The 23,435-nt window shown below is 47.9% G+C and overlaps 1 protein-coding gene across 2 annotated transcripts in view; it reads left to right on the top strand.

The window, feature by feature from the left end:
- The window catches only part of SOS2 (SOS Ras/Rho guanine nucleotide exchange factor 2), a 358,219-nt gene that overhangs the window by 177,081 nt on the left and 157,703 nt on the right, over positions 1-23,435 (top strand). For both annotated transcript variants that reach the window (XM_078659714.1, XM_078659715.1), the window contains 2 exons: positions 18,504-18,602; positions 20,309-20,436. In XM_078659714.1, the coding sequence (XP_078515840.1) occupies positions 18,504-18,602; positions 20,309-20,436 (227 nt within the window). The remainder of the gene's footprint in view (positions 1-18,503; positions 18,603-20,308; positions 20,437-23,435) is intronic.

Raw genomic sequence — 23,435 nt, 5'->3', positions numbered from 1 at the left:
CAATACCAATAGCTCAAACTTTCCTAATGCGAGACCTATTGCATTGCAAATGCTTGTTATAAATAGACATGCGAAGAAAGCTGCCAAATACCTGTGTGAGTGCAGCAAGAGTTAATCAGGAGCCAGTCAATAGCAGAATAGCCTTCAATTGGAAGTGGCAAGCTACTAATTCAAATTCATCAGTCTAAAACGAGTCCAGGAGGCCAGGCTTTGAACCACCCAGAATTCATTCATAATATCCCAGCAAAACAGCTGCTTTTTACTCCGAAAACAGTTCACACTGCGCTAAGCTGGTGAATCATGGAACACAAATACAGAATTGTAGAGATTTTCACTCTTTCTCCTGACAGAATTTAATTGGTCAACTATTACATAAAGCTACTAATTTAAATCCTGTTCACGTGTGTGTTAGAAATGGGGGTCTCTAGTTGGCAGAGGTAGGTACCTTTGTCCAAATAGGGACCCTTGCTTCTAGTCAGGAGAATACACTCCTAAAATAATCCCTTGCTCACCCCCTTGCTAGCTTGGCACAAGCAGACAGGCTTATCTCCTAGGCAGTGTGTAAAGCATTTGTGAACACATACAGTGATAGTGAAAACAATACCAATGGACCCCACACCCGTTTAGAAAAATAAGTAATCTTTATCCAAAACAAGACCAAAGCAACAAAAATCCACAATACAGTACAAAAAATATGCTTCTTAAAAGGTAGAAACGCTTAAGTTTCAAGAGAATGTGAGATGTAACACTTTTACACAATGTACCTTGGATTCGTTGAATAATGCAAGCAGAAAGGGTCGCAGGGAAGGTACTGCGTCTGTTTCTTACACTCAGGGAAGGTGATGCGTTGGTTCCTTGCTCCGGGGTAGGTGATGCGTCGGTTCTTTACTGCCGTGCAGGGGAGGTGATGCGTCTGTTTCTTACCGGAATGGAGGTGATGCATCAGTTTTCTTACTGCGTGGGGAGGTGATGCTTCTGTTACTTACTGCGTCCCCCAACGATATGACAGACTTGACGCTTCAATGCGTTGTGTGACGATCCGGTGCGATGCGTCAGTTCTTCTCCAACCGGGCCTGCGTCTGAATTGGTGCGGTGACCTCAGACATCGGTGATCGGTGCACAGAATTCGTCGGCCAGCAGACACTTCAGGCAGGAGCAGTCGCTGCATCGATTCTTCGGCGGTGGAAATGCATCGGAAATCTTCTCTCGCACCACAGCGATGCGTCTTAAACAGGCGATGCGTCAATATTCACAGTTCTTGCAGTTTCCAGTCCCACAACAACCTCCAAAGGCTCAGCAAAGGAGATCAGGGGGGACGGAGGGTGACGGTTTTGTGTCCCTGAGACTTCAGAACAGAAGGCAAGCTCAATTCAAGCCCTTGGAGATCTCCTTCAAGCAGGGGTCCCAGCAAACCGCAAAGTCCTTTCTCATTCCCTTGGCAGCAAGTATCCACTGCAGGCCAACCCCAGACACAGACAACACACCTCCTCCACTTTTCCGGCTCTTCCCCTTGGCAAAGGTTCCTCATGATTCTCAGAAGTGATCTAAAAGTCTGGACCCCGATATTTATACTACAAAATCCTTTGTTCTCTCGTGGCAGAGAAGCCCTGTGCTCAGTCAAAACCAGTTCTGTCCTCTCTGGTGCAGCTTCCTGGCAGGAGGTGGAGACAGCATTGTCATTGGCAGACCAGGACCATTCAGGTGAACGGAAATCTTCTCCCCCGACTCTAAATGCAGCCCAGGTCTATTCAGCACAGCCCTGGCTCATCCAGACTATCTAGGGCCACTGGACGTCCCCAGCCCCTGTCACTCAAAAGCCAGACATTCAATACAGATCCTAGCAGAGGCACACTGAGTGGCTAAGCAAGAAAATACCTACTTTCTAAAAGTGGTATTTTCAAACACATAATGTAAAAATCACCTTCACTAAAAGATGCATTTTAACATTCTGAGTTCAGGCATATTAAAACTTTATTTTCCTACCTTGTTCCCAGGGGTAGCTATGCCTATAAGCTGTATCTGAAAGAGACACGTTAGTGATAGATTCCTTACCTTAGAATATCCCCAGGCGTCAAACTGGATCCGGAAATTTTTTGCATAGCACTACCCTTGCGCATCGGTAGGCGTCGTCTGCGGCTCCACGTCCGTCGTCGGCGTCGTGGGCGCCGTGATGACGTCGTCGGAGTACTTAGACGCCGCCTCCGCGTGCTGACGTCAGTTCTTCTTTTTTCCGCGCCAGCAGTGCAGATGCAGTGCAGATCCGGAAAAAGTGGTCACTTTTTGACTAAACTTTTTTGATCTTTTGATCATCCTCTTTCGAAGTCTTTGACTCCGAACAGTGCCGGTAGGGATGCCAGGTTTTAAGCCCTGTGAGGAATGCGACCGGCTGATGTCGGTCACCGACCCTCACCGTTGGTGTCTCCACTGTCCTGGCGTTGACCACGACGACAAGACCTGTTCCGACTGCCGGGCCCTAACTTCGAAGGCTATGCGGGAGCGGTCCCGTAAGCGACTCGAACTCCGGCAGTCGGCCCCACGCCGAGAACGGTCCCGGTCCGGACGGAGGTCGAGGGACCGGTCGCGGGAGAGGAGCCATTGGAGCTCCGGGAGTCGACATCATTCCTCGGGGTCGAAGTCGTCAGGTAAGCACAAGAAGTCGAAGAGACATCATCGCTCTTCCGACTCCCCCCGACGCTCGCGCGACGCGGCCGGGGGTTCAGGTGACACCGCCCATGCGGCTCCGCGTCCGGCCCCATACCCTCCGGTCCCTGGCCCTCACGCGGCGCCGGAGGAGATCGAGCGGTTCCTCATGGCCATGAGGTCCCTCTCTCCTCCGACGGGCTCCGTGGCGCCTTCGGGCCCAGCGGACCCGTGTGGGGGACCTAGCGGGTCGGGGGCTTTGGCCCCGATGCCGTCGGGTGCTTCGGCTCCGACGCCGCCGGCGCCTTCGGGCCCGGCGCCTTCGGGCCCTGCTGGATCCGGTTCCGGATCCGGGTCGTTGCGGGTGGACTTAATGACCTCCCCGGCGCCGGTCCCTCAGGTGTCACTCCCGGCACCGTCCTCGGGCGGCGCCGTCCCCGATGCCTCCCTCGACCCGGTTCAGACGCCGTTCGGAGAGTTCACTTTCCATGAACCGGCCCCATCATTTGCTAACCCTGAGTACCAGGAGATGGGTGATGAGGAGGATTGGGAGGGGTCTGACGACCCTCTGACACGTGAATGTCAGTCTCAGGAGGACTGGACAGGTGAACTTGGGGATGCCAGTGGTCTGGACACTTCGCCGGACACTGACTTTGTCTTACCTCCTACCGTGGCTACGGAGGAGGGGGCAACCTACAGTGTGGTGTTGATGAGGGCGGCCAAGGCCTTGGGCCTTGAGCTCCCCGTTGCGGCCGTGAGGACTAACCTCCTCACTGAGGTCCTTAAGCCGCAGTCATGCTCAGCCGAGCCTCTGCTGCCGTTTAACGAGGCCTTGACCGACGTTCTTTTGGGCACTTGGTCCAAGCCCGCTACAGGTTCGCCTGTAGATAGGAACGTGGCCAGACGCCAGCGCCCGGCCCCGGGCGACCCTTGTTTCCTGTCCACCCACCCCACCCCTGAGAGCCTGGTTGATCCAGGCCTCAAATTCCCAGACCGCATTCCCGTCGGCGCCGCCTGACAGGGAATCCAAGAGGTACGAGCAATACGGCAAGAAGGTAGTCTCCTCCCTGAGTCTGGGACTGCGGTCTTCCAACACCGCGTACCTCTTGGGCCGTTACACCCACTCTCTGTGGGATACGGTCACGGACGTGCTGCCAGAATGCCCGTTGGAGGTACGGGCTAAACTCGGCCAAGCCCTTGTGGAAGGTCGCGATGCGGCACGTTATTCGATCCGGTGTGGACTGGATACCACCGACTCTCCGGGCAGAGCGATGGCAACGACGGTGGCGATTCGTCGCCACGCCTGGTTGAGTCCGCCAACTTCTCGGCTGATGTCCAGAATACACTCATGGACATGCCGTTTGATGGCCGTCACCTTTTTGGCGACAAGGCAGACCATGCGCTTGAGCGCTTTAAGGACTCCAGGGCTATGGCCAAGTCCTTGGGCCTCTCGGCCCGCGCCAGCAATCGGCTGCCTTTCACTCCTTTCGAGGCCACGGAAGGGGTGTACCCACTCGTGCTGCCAGCCACGCTCCGCAGGGTAATACCCAACGCGGTGGCGGCCGTGGAAACCGCCGTGGCGGCGGTCGGGGACAAAGGCGAGGTCAGTCCACACCTTCCCCCACAGCATCCGCCTCAAAACCCTCCTAGTCCGTGCTTTCAGGCCCATGTGACGCCAGTGGGGGGCAGGGTTCGCCATCACCTCCTCCACTGGCGCACTGTCATGTCGGACAGGTGGGTGCTGCAAATCGTCCGACATGGGCTACTCCCTCCCCTTCGAGGCGACCCCTCCAGCCATGCCACCGCAGTACCACAGAGTATCGTGGGATCATTTGCGGCCTCTGCAGGAGGAAGTTACGGCCCTCTTGGCCAAGGGGGCCATCGAGTGCGTTCCTGGGCCAGAAGTAGGGTGTGGTTGCTACTCCCACTACTTTCTGGTACCCAAGAAGGGCAAAGGGGGCCTACGCCCTATCTTGGACCTAAGGAACGTCAACGGCTTCCTCCGGAAGGAGAAGTTCAAAAGGCTGACACTGGCTCAGGTCTTAGCTGCCCTGGACCCAGGAGACTGGATGGTAGCGTTGGACTTGCAGGACGCTTATTTCCACATCCCCATCCTGCCGGCCCACCGGCGCTACCTGCGGTACACGGTTGGCCACGAGTACTTTCAGTTTACCGTGCTCCCCTTCGGCCTTACCAGCGCCCCACGGGTGTTCACAAAGATGATGGCGGTGGTCGCAGCTCATCTGCGCAGGTTAGGGGTTTCAGTCTTCCCCTACCTCGACGACTGGTTGTTGAAGGCGGGCTCGCTCCAAACAGTCGTCAGCCACCTCCAGACAACGGCAGACCTCCTGCACCAGCTGGGGTTCTCCCTCAATGTGCCGAAGTCACACTTGTGCCCCTCTCAGAAGCTCCTCTTTATCAGAGCGGTTCTGGACTCAGCGCAGTTTTGGGTTTATCCTCCCGAACAGCGGGTTTGGGATATTCAGGCTCTGATTCCGATCTTTCAGCCTTTATCCCGGGTCTCGGTCAGGTTGACGCTTCGCCTTCTGGGGCTGATGGCCTCCTGCATCCTACTGGTGCATCACGCCAGGTGGCGGATGCGGGCTCTGCAGTGAGACCTGAAGTTTGTGGGCCCAGCATCAGGGCAACCTGTCCGACCACGTCCTGATCTCGGAGGGCACTGCGAGACTAGTGCAGTGGTGGCTCACGGACCGCGATTGGGTCAGCGGCAGATCCCTCTCCCTTCCCCAACCGGAGCACGTAGTTGTGACGGATGCGTCCCTTCAGGGCTGGGGAGGCCACATGAGAGAGGCGGAGATCAGAGGCCTCTGGTCTCCGGCGGAGGCCCGGCTCCACATCAACCTTTTGGAGTTGCGGGCGATTCGTCTAGCACTGAAAGCATTCCTCCCCTCTGTACGGGGGAGTGTAGTGCAGGTGTTCACGGACAACACCACCGCCATGTGGTACTGCAACAAACAGGGCAGGGTGGGGTCGTGGACCCTTTGTCAGGAGGCTCTGATCCTCTGGCAGTGGCTGGAACGCCAGGGCGTGACCCTGGTGGCTCAACACCTGGCAGGTTCTCTGAACGCCAGGGCGGACGAGCTCAGCCGTCGGTGCATGATGGATCACGAATGGCGTCTGAACTTGGACGTGGCGCAAGGCCTCTTTCAGCGATGGGGAGAGCCTTGGTTAGATCTATTCGCCACCGAAGAGAACACGCAATGTCATCAGTTCTGCGCGTTGGAATTTCCAAGGCGGCACTCGCTCAGAGACGCTTTTCGTCGCGAGTGGAGTTGCGGTCTATTGTACGCCTTTCCGCCTATACCACTTCTGCCCAGAGTGCTGAAGAAGATCAAGCGCGACCGGGCACAAGTCATCCTTGTGGCTCCGGACTGGGCACGAAGGTACTGGTATCCAGAGCTACTCAGTATGTCAGTCGATCCCCCGGTTTGTCTGCCTCTTCAGGAGGACCTTCTGTCGCAGCAGCAGGGGATGGTCCTCCACCCGAACCTGTCCAGTCTCCACCTCCATGCTTGGAGATTGAGCGGTGACAGTTGAGGCCATTTGACTTGCCTCCTGAAGTCTGTAGCGTCATTCTGGCAGCCAGGCATCGCTCCACCAAGTCGGTATACGCCTGCAGGTGGAACAGATTTGTGGCATGGTGCACAGCAAAGGCTGTGGATCCTCTTGCTGCCCCTCTCTCTGAGGTTCTTCTCTTCCTTCTTTCTCTCAGCTCTGGGCACTATCAAGGGCTACCTTTCTGCCCTTTCAGCCTTTCTAAGGCTGCCTGATCAACCTTCTTTGTTCAAGTCCCCTATTGTAAATCGTTTTCTGAAGGGCATCACACACACGTTTCCTCCTGTTCCGTTTGTGATGCCTCAGTGGGACTTGAACCTTGTTCTTACGGTTCTGATTTGCGCTCCCTTTGAGCCACTTCACAACTGTCCTCTCCGCCTTCTTACTCTGAAGACTGCTTTCCTGGTTGCCATCACCTCTGCCAGGAGAGTGAGTGAGCTCCAGGCCCTTTCTTGTACCCCTCCTTTCCTTTCTGTCCATCCGGACAAGGTTGTGTTGCGTACTAAGCCATCTTTCCTGCCCAAGGTTGTCACGGCCTTCCACATCGGGCAGTCTATCACCTTGCCAACCTTCTTTCCGCCACCGCATCCCTCTAAAGAGGAAGAGCGGCTCCACCGTCTGGACCCAAAACGTGCGCTCTCATTCTATTTGGATCGCACACGCCGGTGGATGACCAACTTTTTTTTTTTTTTTTTTTTTTTTTTGGTTAAAAACTTTTATTGAGCAATCACATAAAATTACATAGATGGGCCCACAACCACACGGGCTGGCCGCTAAGTCGCATAATACGACACATGAAATAAGCAATCATTTCCTAGGTCAGGCCAAATCTTAGAACAAAATTGCTCAAGACATAGAACAGGATACAACAATTTTCTATATAAAACATGAAAATAACCAACACAAACATAAGGCGAGTGCAATAATCAAGTCAGCCCAAATAGCAGAGGGGGAGGTCACGAAACAGGAGAACAGAAATACATCAATGAGAGTCGGGGAGGCCGTGAGGGGGGGGGGGGAGCAGGGAGGACAGGAAAATCCTAGAACAGAGCGAAAAATTTCGGGAACGTCAGCCTAAGGAGACAGGGTAACATCGGAGGTGGCAACCAAGGGAGGGGTACAAATTTCTCCACGGTATGCATTCCATTGACCCCAAATTTTCGCCCACGCCCCCGGCCTGCCCCTAGCCACGTAGACTGTCTTCTCACGGAACATGGACCAGTCCATGTTGTCCTCCCACACTGAAACATCAGGAGGTCGGGATGCACCCCAGAGTTGCGCAATGTCACGCTTCGCGACCATGTAACCCAGGGTCCCCCATCTAGTCTGGGCCACAGAGTAATCGGAAGGTTCCCACACATTCAGCAGACAGCGACGGGCCTCAGGCTGCAGGTCAACACCAGTCACCACAGTCATGAACGCAAGCACATCCACCCAATAAGCTGCCACCACAGGACACTCCCAATTATGAATCAGGTTCTTGTAGATGAGAGAGATGGTGCTGTCGGGCAAGTGTCCATCTAGTATACGATCTTCAAGGGGGGAAGACTCGGGCAGGGCCACATCAGGAGTCAGAACCGAGGCCAAGGCATGTCGGATCTGCAGATACCGGAAAAACTCTCTATCACTCAAGTCGTATTCTGTCTTAAGGGCCTGGAATGATTTCACGCAACCATTCACACAAACGTCACCCACTTTACAAATCCCAATCACATCCCAGCGATCAAAGCCCTTAGAAGACCAGAGACTTCCCAAACGTTCAGAAGCATAAAGCGGAGTCGCCAGCGTCAGCCGATTCTCCCATCCCAAACTCACATTCGCTGCGCGCCACACGTTGACCGCTGCCCTGGTCGGGCCCACAAGATGGCGCCCGGCCGATCTGGAGTATAGCGCTCTATTAAAGTCCCCTCCCGGCAACTGGAGCTTATCCATCTCAAACGCCGGATCGCGACCCGGCGAGTACATCGCATGGTTAATGGCCGATAGCTGGGCTGCCCAGTAGTACCTCTTGATGTCGGGGAGTGCCATGCCCCCGTCATACCAAGGGGTAGTAAGTTTCGCAAGGGCTATACGTGGACGCCCATCCCAAATCAATTGTCTTTGCAGACTCTCGATTTCTCTGAAATAAGTAGCAGGAACATCGTCGAAAGAGTTCTGAAGGGCGTAGAGGAACCGCGGCAAAGACATCATTTTAAAGAGAGCAGCCCTACCCAGAGGAGACAGGGGCAGCTTACGCCAACGGGCCACATCCAGTCGCAATCTAAGAAGCGGGGGGAGGAGATTACGCTCAAACCGGAGAGAGGAATCCCGGGTAATAAAAATCCCTAAATACTTGAAGCCAGACTGGACCACCTGGATAGGGAATCTGGCCGGCAAAGAGGGCAAAACACCAGAGAGAACATACACACAGGACTTAGCCCAATTAATAACAAGGCCCGAGTTAGCACCGAACGAAGTAAGAACATCAAATAAGACGTTCAAAGATTTACGCGGGGATGTCAGGTAAAGAAGAATGTCGTCCGCGTAGAGAGAGACGCGGTCTTCAAAGTCCGGTGACCAGCGGATCCCTTTGAGGGAGGGTTCCCAACGAAGCCACGCAGCTAACGGTTCCAAGGCCAGCGCGAAAAGCAATGGAGACAGGGGGCAACCCTGACGGGTCCCTCTACCAAGGCTAAAGGGGACAGAAACTCTACCGTTCACCACCACTTGCGCTAAGGGTTCCACATACAACAACTTCACCCATCCAATAAATTCAGGTCCAAAACCAAATTTTTCGAGAGCTGCCCAAAGATAGGGCCACTCAACCGTGTCAAAAGCCATCGAGGCGTCTAACGAGGCCAAAATGGCCGGCTCCGTCAGAAGCCCCGCCCTCGCAACAGCACCGTGAAGACGACGTAGGTTAAGAGCCGTGTTGCGATGTGGGATAAATCCGGACTGATCCGGATGAACCAAGTCGCTAATGACCGTCAGCAGGCGGGTTGCCAGGAGCTTAGCCAGGACCTTAGGCTCAACATTTAACAGGGAAATGGGCCTATAATACGAACAAAGGTCCCGCGGCTTCCCGTCCGTGGGAATTACGACTATCGTAGCAAGACGCTGGTCATACGGGAGAATACCCCGTTCCCGGGACTCCAAAAACATGGCACGGAGATAGGGCGCTACCTTGTCAGGGCGTAGCTTGTACAGCTCAATTGGCAACCCATTCGGGCCCAAGGCCTTGCCCGAACGGAGCGAACGAATGGCAGTCGCTATTTCATCCGTAGTAAAAGGGGACTCCAACGAGACACGGTCCAGATCGGAAACACTGGGCAAAGCTATGTCTCGCAACAAAAGGCGAGAGTCAGCCACATCTCGTTCAGACACAGGGGTATACACCACACGAAAATACTCAGCAAAACATTCAACTATTCCAACCGGGTCTGTCACTCCGACACCAGTCGACGACTGAATCACAGGCACAACACGATTCGCTCTCTCTTTCTTATCCAACCACGCCAACAATTTACCCGCTTTGTCCCCCACATCATACAAACGACCCTGCTGTTCCCGGAACATCAGTCTAGCCGCATCTTTGACCAAGGATTTATAAGCAAATTGTTTCAGACCCAGGGCGTGGAGTTTATCAGAGGTGATCTCAGACTCTAAGTCGGCCTCCCTCTCAGCAATCTCTATCTCAAGGTCCACCACCTCCCGATTCCTAGCCTTCTTGGATTCAGCAATTAGAGAAAGGGCCTGCCCACGAATCACTGTTTTAAAGGCCTCCCACAGGGATACCGCCGAGGAAACCGACCCCTCGTTGTCCAAAAAGTAAGCATCTAAAGACTTAGTCAAAAGGTTTCGGGTCCCAGGGGAGGCAATATACCAGGGGTTAATTGGAGCCACTCGGCCCACCGCCTCCACCCCTAACTCAAAATAAAGCCAGAGCGGGGAATGATCGGAGATGCCCCGGGGGAGGTGTCTGATCTCACGTACCGCCGGCGTCTGCGCCGCGGGCATCAGGAAATAATCCAGTCTAGACAGACTCCCGTGGGCCCCCGAATGGAAAGTGTATTGAAGCTGGGTAGGATGCAGGAGCCTCCAGCAATCCACCAAACCAAACGTATCCAAAAACCCACCTAACCACTGTTGGGCTCAAGGAGTATCCCTAGGGGGGTAGCGATCTTGTAGACCGGAGATCACAGAATTAAAATCTCCTGCAAGAAAAAGAGTACTATCAGGAAGGTCCAACAACACACGGCCCAAATCGGCAAAGGTAGAAGTCTGCAGGCCGGGGGGTACATAAACAGTAAACAAGGAGAGGGTACGACCTTCATAGCGACCCACGAGGACAGCATAACGCCCCCGATCATCAAGGATCACATCATCAATAGCTAGGGAAGCCCGAACAAGGATACCCACCCCCCTGGAACCCGTGGTAAACCCCGAATGTGCAGCAAGGCGATACCCCCACCTATTCATCGCACGACAAGTATTGCCCACCAAATGAGTTTCCTGCAAGAAAACAATATCGGGAGATAAACGGCGTAGACATTTTAACACCACACTCCGCTTAATGCGATCTCCCAGACCATTAACATTCCACGAAACAAGCCTCAACCCGCTACCCCCCATCCCACACAGCAACCCCGAAACCCCCCGCAATGAGCATGACATAAAAGGGAGCAGATGCCAGATTGATTCGCCTTGAAAACATAACACAAAAACATCGAACATCCCAACCACCCACCCCCCAACAATCAAGAAAACACCCCCCACCCTGCACCCCTGCAAAATGCTAAATAGCCACCCCAACATGCAGTGTGCCTGTCGCCCAAGAACCCCCATTCTACAAAAAGAACCCCGGAGGAGGAAAGGCTCCGGCCCACCCGCCACCCCGAGTAAGACAGACAAGGAGGAGAATACACAAACAGCAGAGGCACTGAGGCATTAAATCCCTGAAGAGTTTACTCTATTCGTGGGCCCAGGCGTAGGCGAATTGTTCAGCTCTCCACACCACCCTCAGCACCACCCGGGTGGGCGGCGGACTCAGTCCCAGGAGATCGATCAGGCAGAGAGTCCATCCAGTCATTTACAGAATCAGGCCGATCAAAAAAGAAGGTTCGGTCGTTGTACTCAACGCGCAGCCTGGTCGGAAAAAGCATGGCGTAGCGAAGCCCCATGTCTCGGAGACGTTTCTTGACATCACGGAAGCCCATACGCTGTCTCTGGACCTGTTGAGAAAAGTCCGGATAGAAGTTCACCGTGGCGTTCTCAAAGGCCACCGGGCCCTTCACACGCGATGCTTGCAGGATAGCGTCCCGATCCCTATAATGGAAGAGTTTCGCAACAATAGGCCTCGGCGGGGCGCCCGGCTTACCCTTGCCCCCCGGAACACGATGGGCACGTTCCACAGCGAAAAACTTCGTCAGACCAGACGGAGAGAGGTGGTTCTGGATCAAGTCCTCAACAAGGAGATCAACAGAGTGAGGTTCTGGATTCTCCGGAACCCCGACCACGCGTACATTACAGCGACGTGCCCTGTTCTCAAAGTCCTCCAAGCGCCGGGTCATGAAGTCGTTCACCCTGCGAAGGTTGCCGACCTCCGTCTGTATCTCCGAAACGTCCTCCGTGAGACTGGATGACTTAAGATCCAGTGACTTCACCTTCTCATTGGTTTTCGACAGGTCAGCACGAATTAAGTTTACATCAATGGCCACGGTGTCGATTTTGTGGGCCAAAGCTTCATATTGTTGGCCTATCGTCTCCTTCATAGCAGAAATGGCGCCCATGATGTCCTGCAAAGAAGGCTCCGTCGACGCGTCCACAGGGAGATCAACATTACTGGCTCCGGGCAGGGCGGTTCCGGGGGACCCCTTGGAATGGGTGTAGCAGTCCATCACGTTAGACTGGACCGGGCCCCCACGCAGGGGCGTCTTGGTCTTCCGAGTCTCTCGGTCCCCTCTGCCCGCCATGTCAGAACTGCGTCACCAGGTGATTAACCAGGCTGGATGTGATGGCCACAGGAAAGTAGGGCCTCGGGACCAAAGAACCGCAGCTAGGGCACCACTAGTAGAAGGGCCAACAGATAGGAGAATAAGCTAGCCAAAGGCCCGACAGCCGTTCCGTGCCCAGACCGCAGCCCAGGCCAGGCTCCTCTGCCAGATGGCTCAGTCTGAGGCAGAAACGAAACCGAAACTTAAGAGGGGGACCCACAGGTCGAATCTCCCTGCCGTTGTTGTTCAACTTCAAGACGGCCACTGAGCCTCACCCAGTCCCGGGCGTACCACGAGAGTGGAGCCCGAAAGTTCGAACAGACGTAACTCCGTAACCCCGGGTCCAAATCTAATTCCAAAAAGTCCAGGGCAATCAGCCCAGTGTCCTCTACACAAATCCTCGTAAAAAGTCAGGATAAGTTCAGGATATCATGCCGGGAGTGGCGGGGGTCCGGGGAGCGCTGTGCTCACGCGGCCATCTCGGATGCCCGCCAAGCTCCTCCTCGACCAACTCTTTGTTGGTTACTGGGTGCTAAGAAGGGGAAAGCGGTGCACAAAAGGACCATCTCCCGGTGGATCATCTTGTGTATCCAGGCATGTTACTCCTTGGCTAAGAAGGAGCCCCCTGTTGGATTGCGGGCTCATTCCACCCGAGCCACGGCGACTACAACTGCTCTGGGCCGGGGAGTGCCCTTACAAGACATCTGTCAGGCAGCTACGTGGGCCTCGCTGCACACGTTTGCAAGACACCAAACGTGCCAAGTCCGGAGGGATGGCTTCTTTGGCCGTTCTGTCCTCCAGGACTTTCTGGTGTGATTATTGGTTCGCAGACCCACCACCGGGGTTGGTATTGCTGGGGTATCTATTCTAAGGTAAGGAATCTATCACTAACGTGTCTCTTTCAGATGCACAAGTTACTACTTGTGTAACGATATATCTGTAAGAGACATTAGTTAGTGATAGATTCCTTACCGACCCACCAATCCTCCCCGTTCTGCGAACCGATTTCTAGGGTTAGGGTTTTTCCCCTTTCAGGGCCCTAGTTTCAATGGCAACAGTGTTGGTTTTTAACATGGCTCAGCGCTTCTGGCGCGGAAAAGCTGTGTCTAAGAACTGACGTCAGCACGCGAAGGCGGCGTCTAAGAACTCCGACAACGTCATCACGGCGCCCACGACGCCGACGGCGGACTCGGAGCCGCAGACGATGCCTACTGACGCGCAAGGGTACTGCTACGCAAAAAAATTCCGGATCCAGTCTGATGCCTGGGGATATTCGAAGGTAAGGAATCTATCACTAACTAATGTCTCTTACAGATATATCGTTACACAAGTAGTAACTTGTGCTATAAGCAAACTCCTCATTCTATCCTATGGGAACAGGTAGCCTTGCAATTGTGAAAAATGAAATTGGCAGTATTTCACTATCAGGGCATGCCACACACACCAGGGGTTGTCCGACCTTTCACATACAGTGCGCCCTGCCCACAGGGGTACCTTAGGCCTACCTAAGGGGTGACTAACATGTAAGAAAAGGGAAGGTTAGGGCCTGGCAAGTGGGTGCACTTGCCAAGTCAACATGGCAGTATTAAACTTCACAGACACCGCGGTGGCAGGTCTGAGTTACATTTACAGGCTGCTTATGTGGGTGGCACAATCAGTGCTGCAGTCCCACTAGCATTTGATTTTACAGGAACTGGGTACACACAGTTCACTGTACTAGGGACTGACTAGTAAATCAGATATGCCAATCATGGAATCACTAATCCATCACAACTATTTACAGGGAGAGCATATGCACTTTAGCACTGATCATCTGTGGTAAAGTACCCAGAGTCAAAAAACAATTCAGAAACAGAAGGCCACAAAGCAAAAAATCTGGGGATAAACCCGCTGTAAAAGCCAGGTCTAACAGTGTGTTATTGGGGTCCTCACTCACTATTTTTTTACTCCACAATTTATTGTGTTTGACATTCTGCTGGAGTACAGGTTAAGGTGACATTTTTGGAACTTTATTAAAATCAAAATGTGACCATGCCGATGAGGGAAAAGTCTAGAAAAGGGAAGCAATTGTCACAGTCACAAAGTGGTATTTCGGAGTATAAAGGAATGAAGAAATGCCACGAAATTCCGGATTTCTCGGAGATAATTAACTACAAAAAAAATGGCCCAGCTACTGTAAACAAACAAACAAGCATTTGAAATAAAATAGGTCTCGCATTTGCGAGAGTTTTAAGCTATTGCCATTGTAAAAGACAATGCCTTTTATTTATGCGTTTTGGAAAAAAACAACACATAAATAAAAGGCATTATCATTTATAATGGTAATAGCTCAAACAGTCACAAATGCGAGACCACTTTAATGGTGGGTGAGCCCCTTTCTTTAGACACTGCTCGCCATATTCAGCTTACAGCGAGCCACGTCTAAAGAAAGGGGCACGGCCGCCGTTAAAGTGAAAGTAAGGCATGGGGCGCTTTTACAAAATAAACAAATATTTGTTTGTGTAGTTTAATGGCGGCCGCACCCCTTTCTTAAGAGGCGGCTCTCTGTAAGCTGAATATGGCGATCCGCATCTAAAGAAAGGGGCGCACCCACCATCAAAGTGAAAGCACGTTATGGGGAGCTTTCACCAAGAAAAAAAGTTTTTAGTGCATGTCCACTATAGTTAAAGCGGACCAAGCTGGCAAATAAAATAAATATGCACAGCTGCTATAGTTAAAACAGACCGGCCGCCATTACTAATAAAAATATAAAAGCGGGCGGTGTGCTGCGTTGTAGGAAAGCACATCGTGGGTGGAATAGGGGAAAATCATTAAAGAAAATAGTGCTCACAGACTGTAGATAAAACAGACTGTGTAACAACTTAACTAAAAAGTTCAGTCCTTATGGGAGGTTACAAACGCAGACAAGGCGGTACTAAGGAGGGAGTGCTAAGTCTATTCATGAATCAAAAGCAATGATTTAGAAAGGACAGTATCAGGAGCTCATTGAAAAGATGGCCAGAGCTTCAAGTCCATACCTGAATACAGCATGCTTCGCAGAGCAGCTCATGTGCTGCCCAGTCTCGACCTAAAAAGGGTGTGCAAGGCGTTGTCCTTTAGCACATGACCATTTAAGTACTGTGATTGTCGCCGATCTCAAAGTTGTCCAGCTAGGAGAACGAAGTCTTGCGATTGAGAGAAGAAACATCACCAAAGGCATTTACCAGTAGCATGCATTTGTCCAGCTAAAAGGCTTATCTCTGGAAGGCTGTGTTCTCGTGAATAGTTCCTGCTGTGTGCCTGGGGCCCTGAACAACCACTGAACTTCAAAGCATCATCTACATTCTAGGATTATGAATACACTCCTATTCAAGGTGTAATTGTGGACATTCTTCCAAACTCAAAAATGCACCCCGGCCCACCTTGCATTCTTTCCTTCTGGCGTGGTAATAATGCAACAACAATTGCATGTAGATAGTATTAATATATAAAATGGATTTTCAGCACTGTTTGCTGATCTTAAATGTTGGAATCCCCATCTGTTGTACCCCCCACGGTGTGAAAACCTTCCTGACCCTGTTCAATCTCAAGTTCTAAAACCTAATGGTGAGTGTTTCTAGGTGTCCCATACCCCAACCTCCGTGTCCATCTGCTGTTGGCCTCGGGACGCCTTCAGATGGCACAAGAGTGAAATGAGGAGACACCCATTACTGCACGGATTTGCAGACAGAAGCCAGTAGGAACTCTGTGTGTAAAGGAGGACACAATCTTTAGAGTACATAAAGACTGTGTAGTTCCAGGGCTAAGGACCTGCACTGGGCGCTCAAAAATGTCAAAATATGCAGATACATACTAGAATTATTTTTTGATTCCTATATTCTAGTAGCTTAGATCATGACAAATGGGTAAACAAACATATTTTGCTCCTGCTTTATGTGCAAAGAAGACTGGGTATTTTTGCCAGCTTAGACAAGGGTTAAATGCTCAGGAGGAATTATTACTTAACAAAGTGTAAACTGTTAAAATGGTAGCAGTGAAGATCATATTGTTGCACATTCACATAAGTAATACGATTGTCAAATGATGAATTTTAAATATAGGAAAGAGGGCATTAACCCAGATGTTAGTTGTAGTGGTCGAAAATCAATCTTTCCTTACAGGTCTTACTGTTAACACATATTTGTATATCCAATTCGGTAAACAACCATATATATTCTATTTTACTAATTGGTCAATAGAGACTGCTACTTTATCCAGCCAAAGATTTCTGCAGCTATATTCCTTAATAGTACTGCAACACACCTTTATACTCCTACTGATACAGGTACATAAATTATGTTGACAATTTTGTTTTTTAACTAGGATGGCCCTTTATTCTTGCAAATCCCCTCTCACTTGTGTATTTGTCTCTGTACATTTCTAATATTTTGAAAATATACTATCTTATGAGGGGACGAAACACATGCTTGCTGTTCTGTTCGGCTGTAAAAGATTGCTTGGTTGAATTGACAATAAATTAACGGATTTTTAGTATTTCCACCTTGGTGATGTAATGAAGGGCACAATTCTGAAGTCCTTCCAGCAGCTACAGGCGGAATTTCAAGTACATAAAACACAATTCTATAAGTACCTACAGTTACACCACGCCATCACCCCCAAAATTCTTACCCTGGACACCCTTCCGGAGTGCTGCCTTTAATCAGACCGATATATCGGACCCCGACGACACATGCCAAAACGACCCTACAAAAGACCAGAGGGGCGTGGGAGGCAGATATTCCTGACTTAACTGATGATGACTGGGCAGAGGCCATAGCCAGTCCTTGGGGAGCAGCTGTGTCCTCTCGATATCGCCTCATTCATTTCAAATACATACACCTCGGGTACTAGACCCGACTCTGTCTCTGGCGGATAGGGGTCATCCCATCTCTCCAATGTCTAGGCTGCGGTAGGAAGGAAGGAACGTTTATGCATACTGTTTTTGACTGTACAGTACTACAGCCCTTCTGGCGTAGAGTCTCTGCCTGCATGGGCCAGGTATTATCCTGGAATTTCTTTTACGACCCCAAACTATTTTTATTACTTAGCACTGATCGTATAGGGGGGAATTGGTATAAACAACACCTGCAATTCCTGGCCCTCACTATAGCTAAACGTGATCTCAATCAATTGTAGAAGGGAACTACCCCCCAGCCCCCTGACATTAGGGAAATTGCGAACGGAGCTAGACAGACGCATGGGACAGAGATTGCGGTCTTCCAGGTGAGAGGCTGTCCCCTGAAACACAGAAAAATATGGTCCAGATGGGCAGCATACCAGGTCATAGTTCTTCCCTCCCAGACCCCCTGATGTGTTTCCCCCACGTCCCAGACCAAAACATGCCTCACTCAATACCACATTCCAGGCGACGCAAGAACTCTAACATATTTACTTCATTATACGGTAACAGGATTGTCTGCACAGAGTTTTTAATTGTATTATTTATTACTGTTGCTAATTCTATATGGCAAATCTGGTACTCTTGAATTATTCGATGTCTAAATTGGTATATGCAGGGCAGCTGCCCATATGGTACCATACAAAATCTATAAAATATGTCATCAAAAAATTATCGGATTTTTTAGATGTCAAGTAATTTGTGTGCTCTTATACACTGGGAAATTGGGTCATGAGATATGAGTTTACTTTAACGTGAAAAAATACTGAGGTATCACTACCATGTTAATATACATTTAAGTGATGATCCGTTTTATACCATTACCAGTAACATCTGTGATAGAAAGGTGTTTTTTGGTGATACCACCCTGTGTTAATGAGAATGACCCTCGATTCCAACAACTCCTTACTCACATATGTATTTGTATGCGGTCTTTATTGTTTCTCATGGTTTCTATCCTAAGAGGGAACGAAACAAGTGTTGGCTGTTTTTCTAAGATACAAAGATTGATTTTCTAATATGTCAATGAATTACTAAAGTGTTTAGATTCATGTAGTGTGTGTGTTCCTAAGACCGAGGGATTCTGTCATGAAATATAAGTTTAGTTTAACATTATGAAATATTGAGGTTTGTCACCACCAGGTAAATATGTGCTTTACAAAGTGCTTACGGCAACCTTTTTTTAATGTATGCTTTTGAAATTTAGAAATGACAAAGAACTCGGCGTAAAGAAATATTCAGATACGATTTCATATTTCTACAAAGTTAAAATAAGCATAGCAGTAACTTTTTTTTGTGTTACCTCACTTTTGCATATGTGTTATGTCTATGAAGACTGCCTTTTGTATTTTTTTCCTGAATTTTGATAAATGAATATATTAATCCTTTTATCTTGTTAGTCGATTTCTGAAGGCTTTAAAGAAGCTGTCCAATATGTACTCCCAAGACTCATGCTGGTCCCGGTTTATCACTGTTTGCACTACTTCGAAGTATTACAGGTATGATGCAGCAAACACGCTAAACCGTTCCATTGTTTTAAATCAAGTGTAACATATGCAAAGCTGTGTTAGTGTTTTACCTTCATTGGATGTGTGTTGCAGTAGAATCATCCTCCGCTCCGATAGACCTTTTCGAGAACTAATAGGATCCCTCTAAGTACCTCTGTGGTTGGATTAAGCCGGTTTGTTCTTGCAATTTGGATTGCATGTTTTAAAAATATAACAACGTGAAATATTGATTTGGTTGCCCCAGCATTTGATTTGCACATTAGGATGCTTATCTGTTAAAAATAATTAAACTGTAATATGAGAAAGGATAGCCATTTCCCAAGATTCTTGTAGAAGGACATTCCAAGCAGTATCTCCGTGGGTCATGGGGGACCTGGTGCTTAAACATTGCATTGACAGCTGTGATAACTGCTGTCCAATATCTGCCACAAACAATGAGTCTGGGAACCTGCAGCACCCAAACCCTTTCAACAAGTAGTGATTCTATTATGATAATTTTTCTGGGGTGACTTACAGGTAAAGTAGGATTTTATGAAAGATCTCTTAATCTTTGACATTATGGATTGAAATGCGAACCTTTTCATATATAAACTTCTATTATTTGCCTGTGATAGGTCTACTTGGTTCCCCCTCCCAGCACCTCTTACCTAGTGGAGGTGCTGTCAGTATTAGTTTGTAAAGTGCTTATAGGACACATTTCCGCTGGCTAGTCCCCATCTTTGATCAATTGCTCAAGATAATAATGTCTTGACCCCCACGTGCAGGGCTAGTGACATGCATGGAAACATAGACAATTTCAGGTTCTGAAAGATTTAATTCCTTTTTAAGAACCTCAGGTGATTTACCCTCCTCTAAACCGTGAGCTCAGTACGAGGTAGCCATCATCTCTTCACCCCTTATAAGCATTCCTGTTAAGGCCAGGCCTGAATTCTGCATTCTCACGATTGTGGGTAAAAGGAGTCAGAAGTGAAGCAATCCAAGCTTGGTTTTCAGTTTGTCCAATTTCTTCAAAGTCACTCTCGTAATAGGAGATGAATAAACTACCCCATTTATTTGTGCTTTCCCAGCCATTTCTTAGCCCACAAAGAAGGTCCTGCAATTAAGTGGTCAGTGTGACACTATTGCTTCTTACTTTGTCTTTCCCTGATGTGTTAGAAACATAATTGTATCACTTGAAAATAACTTTCTGTTCAGCAAAGCCAGAGGGTATCATCATACTCAGGCAAGGGTGGACAGCAAAGAGCAGAAGAGGAGTTCACTCGCTGACCTGACACATTTGACTCTTATTGGTGCTGATGGACAGGCCAGAAGTCATCCTTTTCTTAGCATCCATGATTGTTTTGAGGCCTGTTTACCGTAGTTAAAAAGGAGTTTGATGTATTTCCAGGGTCCTCTAGCAGTCCACTAAACAGTCCCAAGTGTGACATTTTTTTTTTTTTTAAATTAACATTGAAAAATGATTCTGCAAGTATCTTTCAGCATTGCTTTAGGTGAAAACTACTAATATTCCTGAATAAATACTACTTGTTAACGGATCAAAGGTTAAGTACACAGTTTTATATCCATAATCAACCTTGACACAACTCAGTATTTTTACTAATAACCATTTAGACTTTGTTTTCATTATGAAGTAGTATGCATTTTTGTACTGTGAATAAGTTGGTAAGTAAATATCACTTATTTCCAATTTTTTTTAGCAATTGCAAGATCGCAGTGAAGATGAAGAAGACAGGGAGTGTCTTAAACAAGCCATAACAGCTCTTTTAAACCTCAGAGGAAGCATGGATCGCATTTACAATAAGCACTCGCCACGACGCAGACCCGGGTAAGACTGCCCATTAATTTCTTCTGTTGTACAGTTAAACGCGCAACTATAATAACATTTTCAGGAAATGTTAAATAAAATGTAAACATTTGTTGAATGTCAAGGACATCTGTTGCACTGACAAACATTAAGAACGTTCCATCTGTTAATAGATAGAATTAAGTGTACATTTTTACCATCTCTCTTGTCTGTCTTTGATATTTATCCCATTTTGACTACATATCTACCAAATGTTGCTGTCAGCCAAGTTTTAACACGTGAGTTTCTCTCAGGGCGACATGTGGCGCTGTATAAAACTAAAAGAAATTACAAGCAGCAGGTACTTACAAGTGCCATAACTGTATTCACTGCAGCAACTTCGTCACCGGGAACACCATTGCACATCCCAGAATAGGAGAGATCATTCGTCTCAGTCATTCAACTGATGTTAACATCCAAATATACAATAGCAATTGTCTGGGTGGATGAATGTATATCAGAACAACAGAAAGGAAAATTAAAATCTGTATAACGGAGCATAAAATGTAATTCAAATCTGGCTTTACATTGGATTGAACAAAGGTACACCATTGCTCAACTATGTTTTCAGATAGTTGAAGAAATAGCAAATATGCCAGGATGAAATGACTCAGACACTGTCACAGTGAGAATTATATTGGATTAGATGAATTGATACAATTTCCCCCAAAGTATTGAATGATAAAATAGATATCAGTTGTTTTTTATGAATAAGCTTATATGTTTGCACGTTGAGCAAATTATTTACTCACGCACAATAAGAAATGAGAATCTAGCATAGCACATCTATGTCAGACGGATACTCATAAAAGCATTTATACAAAAAGCTCATTCATAAAAGCACTGCAGTTATATCACTAATAAGAGAGTTGCATTCTGCTATATGTTGATTTGTGGAATCTTGGTCAAATCCAATATAACAAGAAATAGTAGATACTATAAGCACGCACACACTGTGAATGGTGGCGTTGAATTTTCAGAAGTTTAGATGGCATGTGATGGTATTCTTTGAAACAGGTATTTTTTCTTCTTTTTTCTTAGGTTCTTGTATCTTTTTAAATATGGAAACTCGTATTACGTTATTGAGTTGCAACATCTATACATTTGCTATGTGCAGAGGTCTAGAAATCATGAAGAAGTTGGTCTTTCGTAGTTTAATCATAGAATAATGAAGATGTCAGATACCACATCCAGCACAAAGTGGTTTACGCATAGAGGAATGAACTATAAGACTCCGTCTTAAGTGGTGGCCATACTTGCGCTACAAATGGGTTAGCATTGAGAGTCCCTATTCTATGTCTAACATGGAAGACACTGTCTTCACGTGGTAAAATTGCATACAACCGTAGAAGCAAGGAACCAACTTGGTTCACGGTCGGTCTAGACTAGTGGGACACAAATGAGGATTAAATGGCAAACAAACAAGTAGGCAGGCTTTTTCAATTTCTTCAAATTTAGAATGTTTATTTGGGTATCCTATCTACACAGAGGACGAATCTGAACATGTAAGCAATGGCACTCCATCATTGAGCATGTGTAATTGGCTGATGGAGGCTTTCGTTTGAATTTGGTGGCGCATGGGGCCATTTATTGATCACAAAATAGGTAATTACATCTTAGCACAGTAGTCAAATGAATAATTTAGAAATTAATAGATTATAACAATGGAGCGTTTTGCTGTGAAAATTACCAAATTGCCATAGGATTGTTTTTTTGTTTAGAAAAGCCCCTGAAGAAGGGATTTTTCCCGAAATGCATCGGGCATATCATTCTTGATTTGAAAAAACACAAGAATTGAAAGTTGCCACAGATTATAGTGTAAATAAGATTTTGAAATGCAATAAATAGGATTGGTCTCTGTATGTAATAGAATAAATGTCAAATGTGTTTGAAAATAGCAGTATATTGTCTGATAAAATCCTGAACAGTGCTCACTGAGCCCAAGATATCAGCTGTTCTTGGCCATTCAAGCCATATAAAACTAATACACATGTAACTGTTGTGTATGAGAGAGATATATCTACACTATATCGTGAATCCAGCCCCCTTTAAACAATTGTCAAGAAAGCAAGATGGCAGATCACAGAATGGGAACTTTCTAAAGAGTTTCTAGCTCCAGAGTTTGTGTCAATTTAACCAATGGAATTGTTTGTCTATGAAGAGGTGTATGAGAAAATTATTAAGACTAAGCATTAGAACAGCGTATAAAGAAAGAACTAGAACTGTATCTGAGGACAAAATGTCTTATCCCTAAAGAAGCCACACTGAGAAAGGCAAGAACATGAGTCAGTAAGTGAGAGCATGCCATCAACACTGAAGGTATCAAGGAGAACATAATTATTAAATAAGAAGTTAAAATTCTCATTAAAGAGCTGTTGAATAAAACTCACCAGTAGCTGCCAGTGAGTAGATCTGGAGCACCTAGAACGTCTAGCAAGTTTCAACTGAAATCTGGGGATAAAACCCAAAGAAATATACCCATTTTAGGAGTTATACTTCCAATATTTCTCCAGATACAGAAGTTGAAAATGGGGGGGGGGGGGGAGGAAGGGGGGGGAATCCATGTGCATGCTCTCTTGAGACAGAAAGTACTTTGAGGGTGTTTTGTTTTCAGTGCACTGCCGTAAAGGCTATTCAGTAGGTTCAAGTAGGTTAAAAATGTCTCAACATCTTGTTGGTTAAGGAATATTTTTTCAGTGTGAAGGAGGTTCCTATTTTGACAATCTTTCTATTAGTGGAGCAGCACTCCTGAAAGAAGGGAGGACACCTACACACCATTATCTTGGACACAAGAACCGTGTGGTGTAGATTTTTAACTTTTCTTGCTCAGTTCTTCGAAAAATTGTATTAGTTCAGACAGGCAACAGAATGTACACATTTTACATAAACAAGTTGGGATGTATAGGCAGCCAGATCCTTTACAAGGATGCAGTTCTTGTTTGCACTTGTATAGTGTTAAGTAGTTTCTTCTAACTTACCTT

Source organism: Lissotriton helveticus, chromosome 9 (assembly GCF_964261635.1).
Source record: "Lissotriton helveticus chromosome 9, aLisHel1.1, whole genome shotgun sequence".
NCBI lineage: Eukaryota > Metazoa > Chordata > Amphibia > Caudata > Salamandridae > Lissotriton > Lissotriton helveticus.
This window is presented reverse-complemented; position numbering and strand designations above follow the sequence as displayed.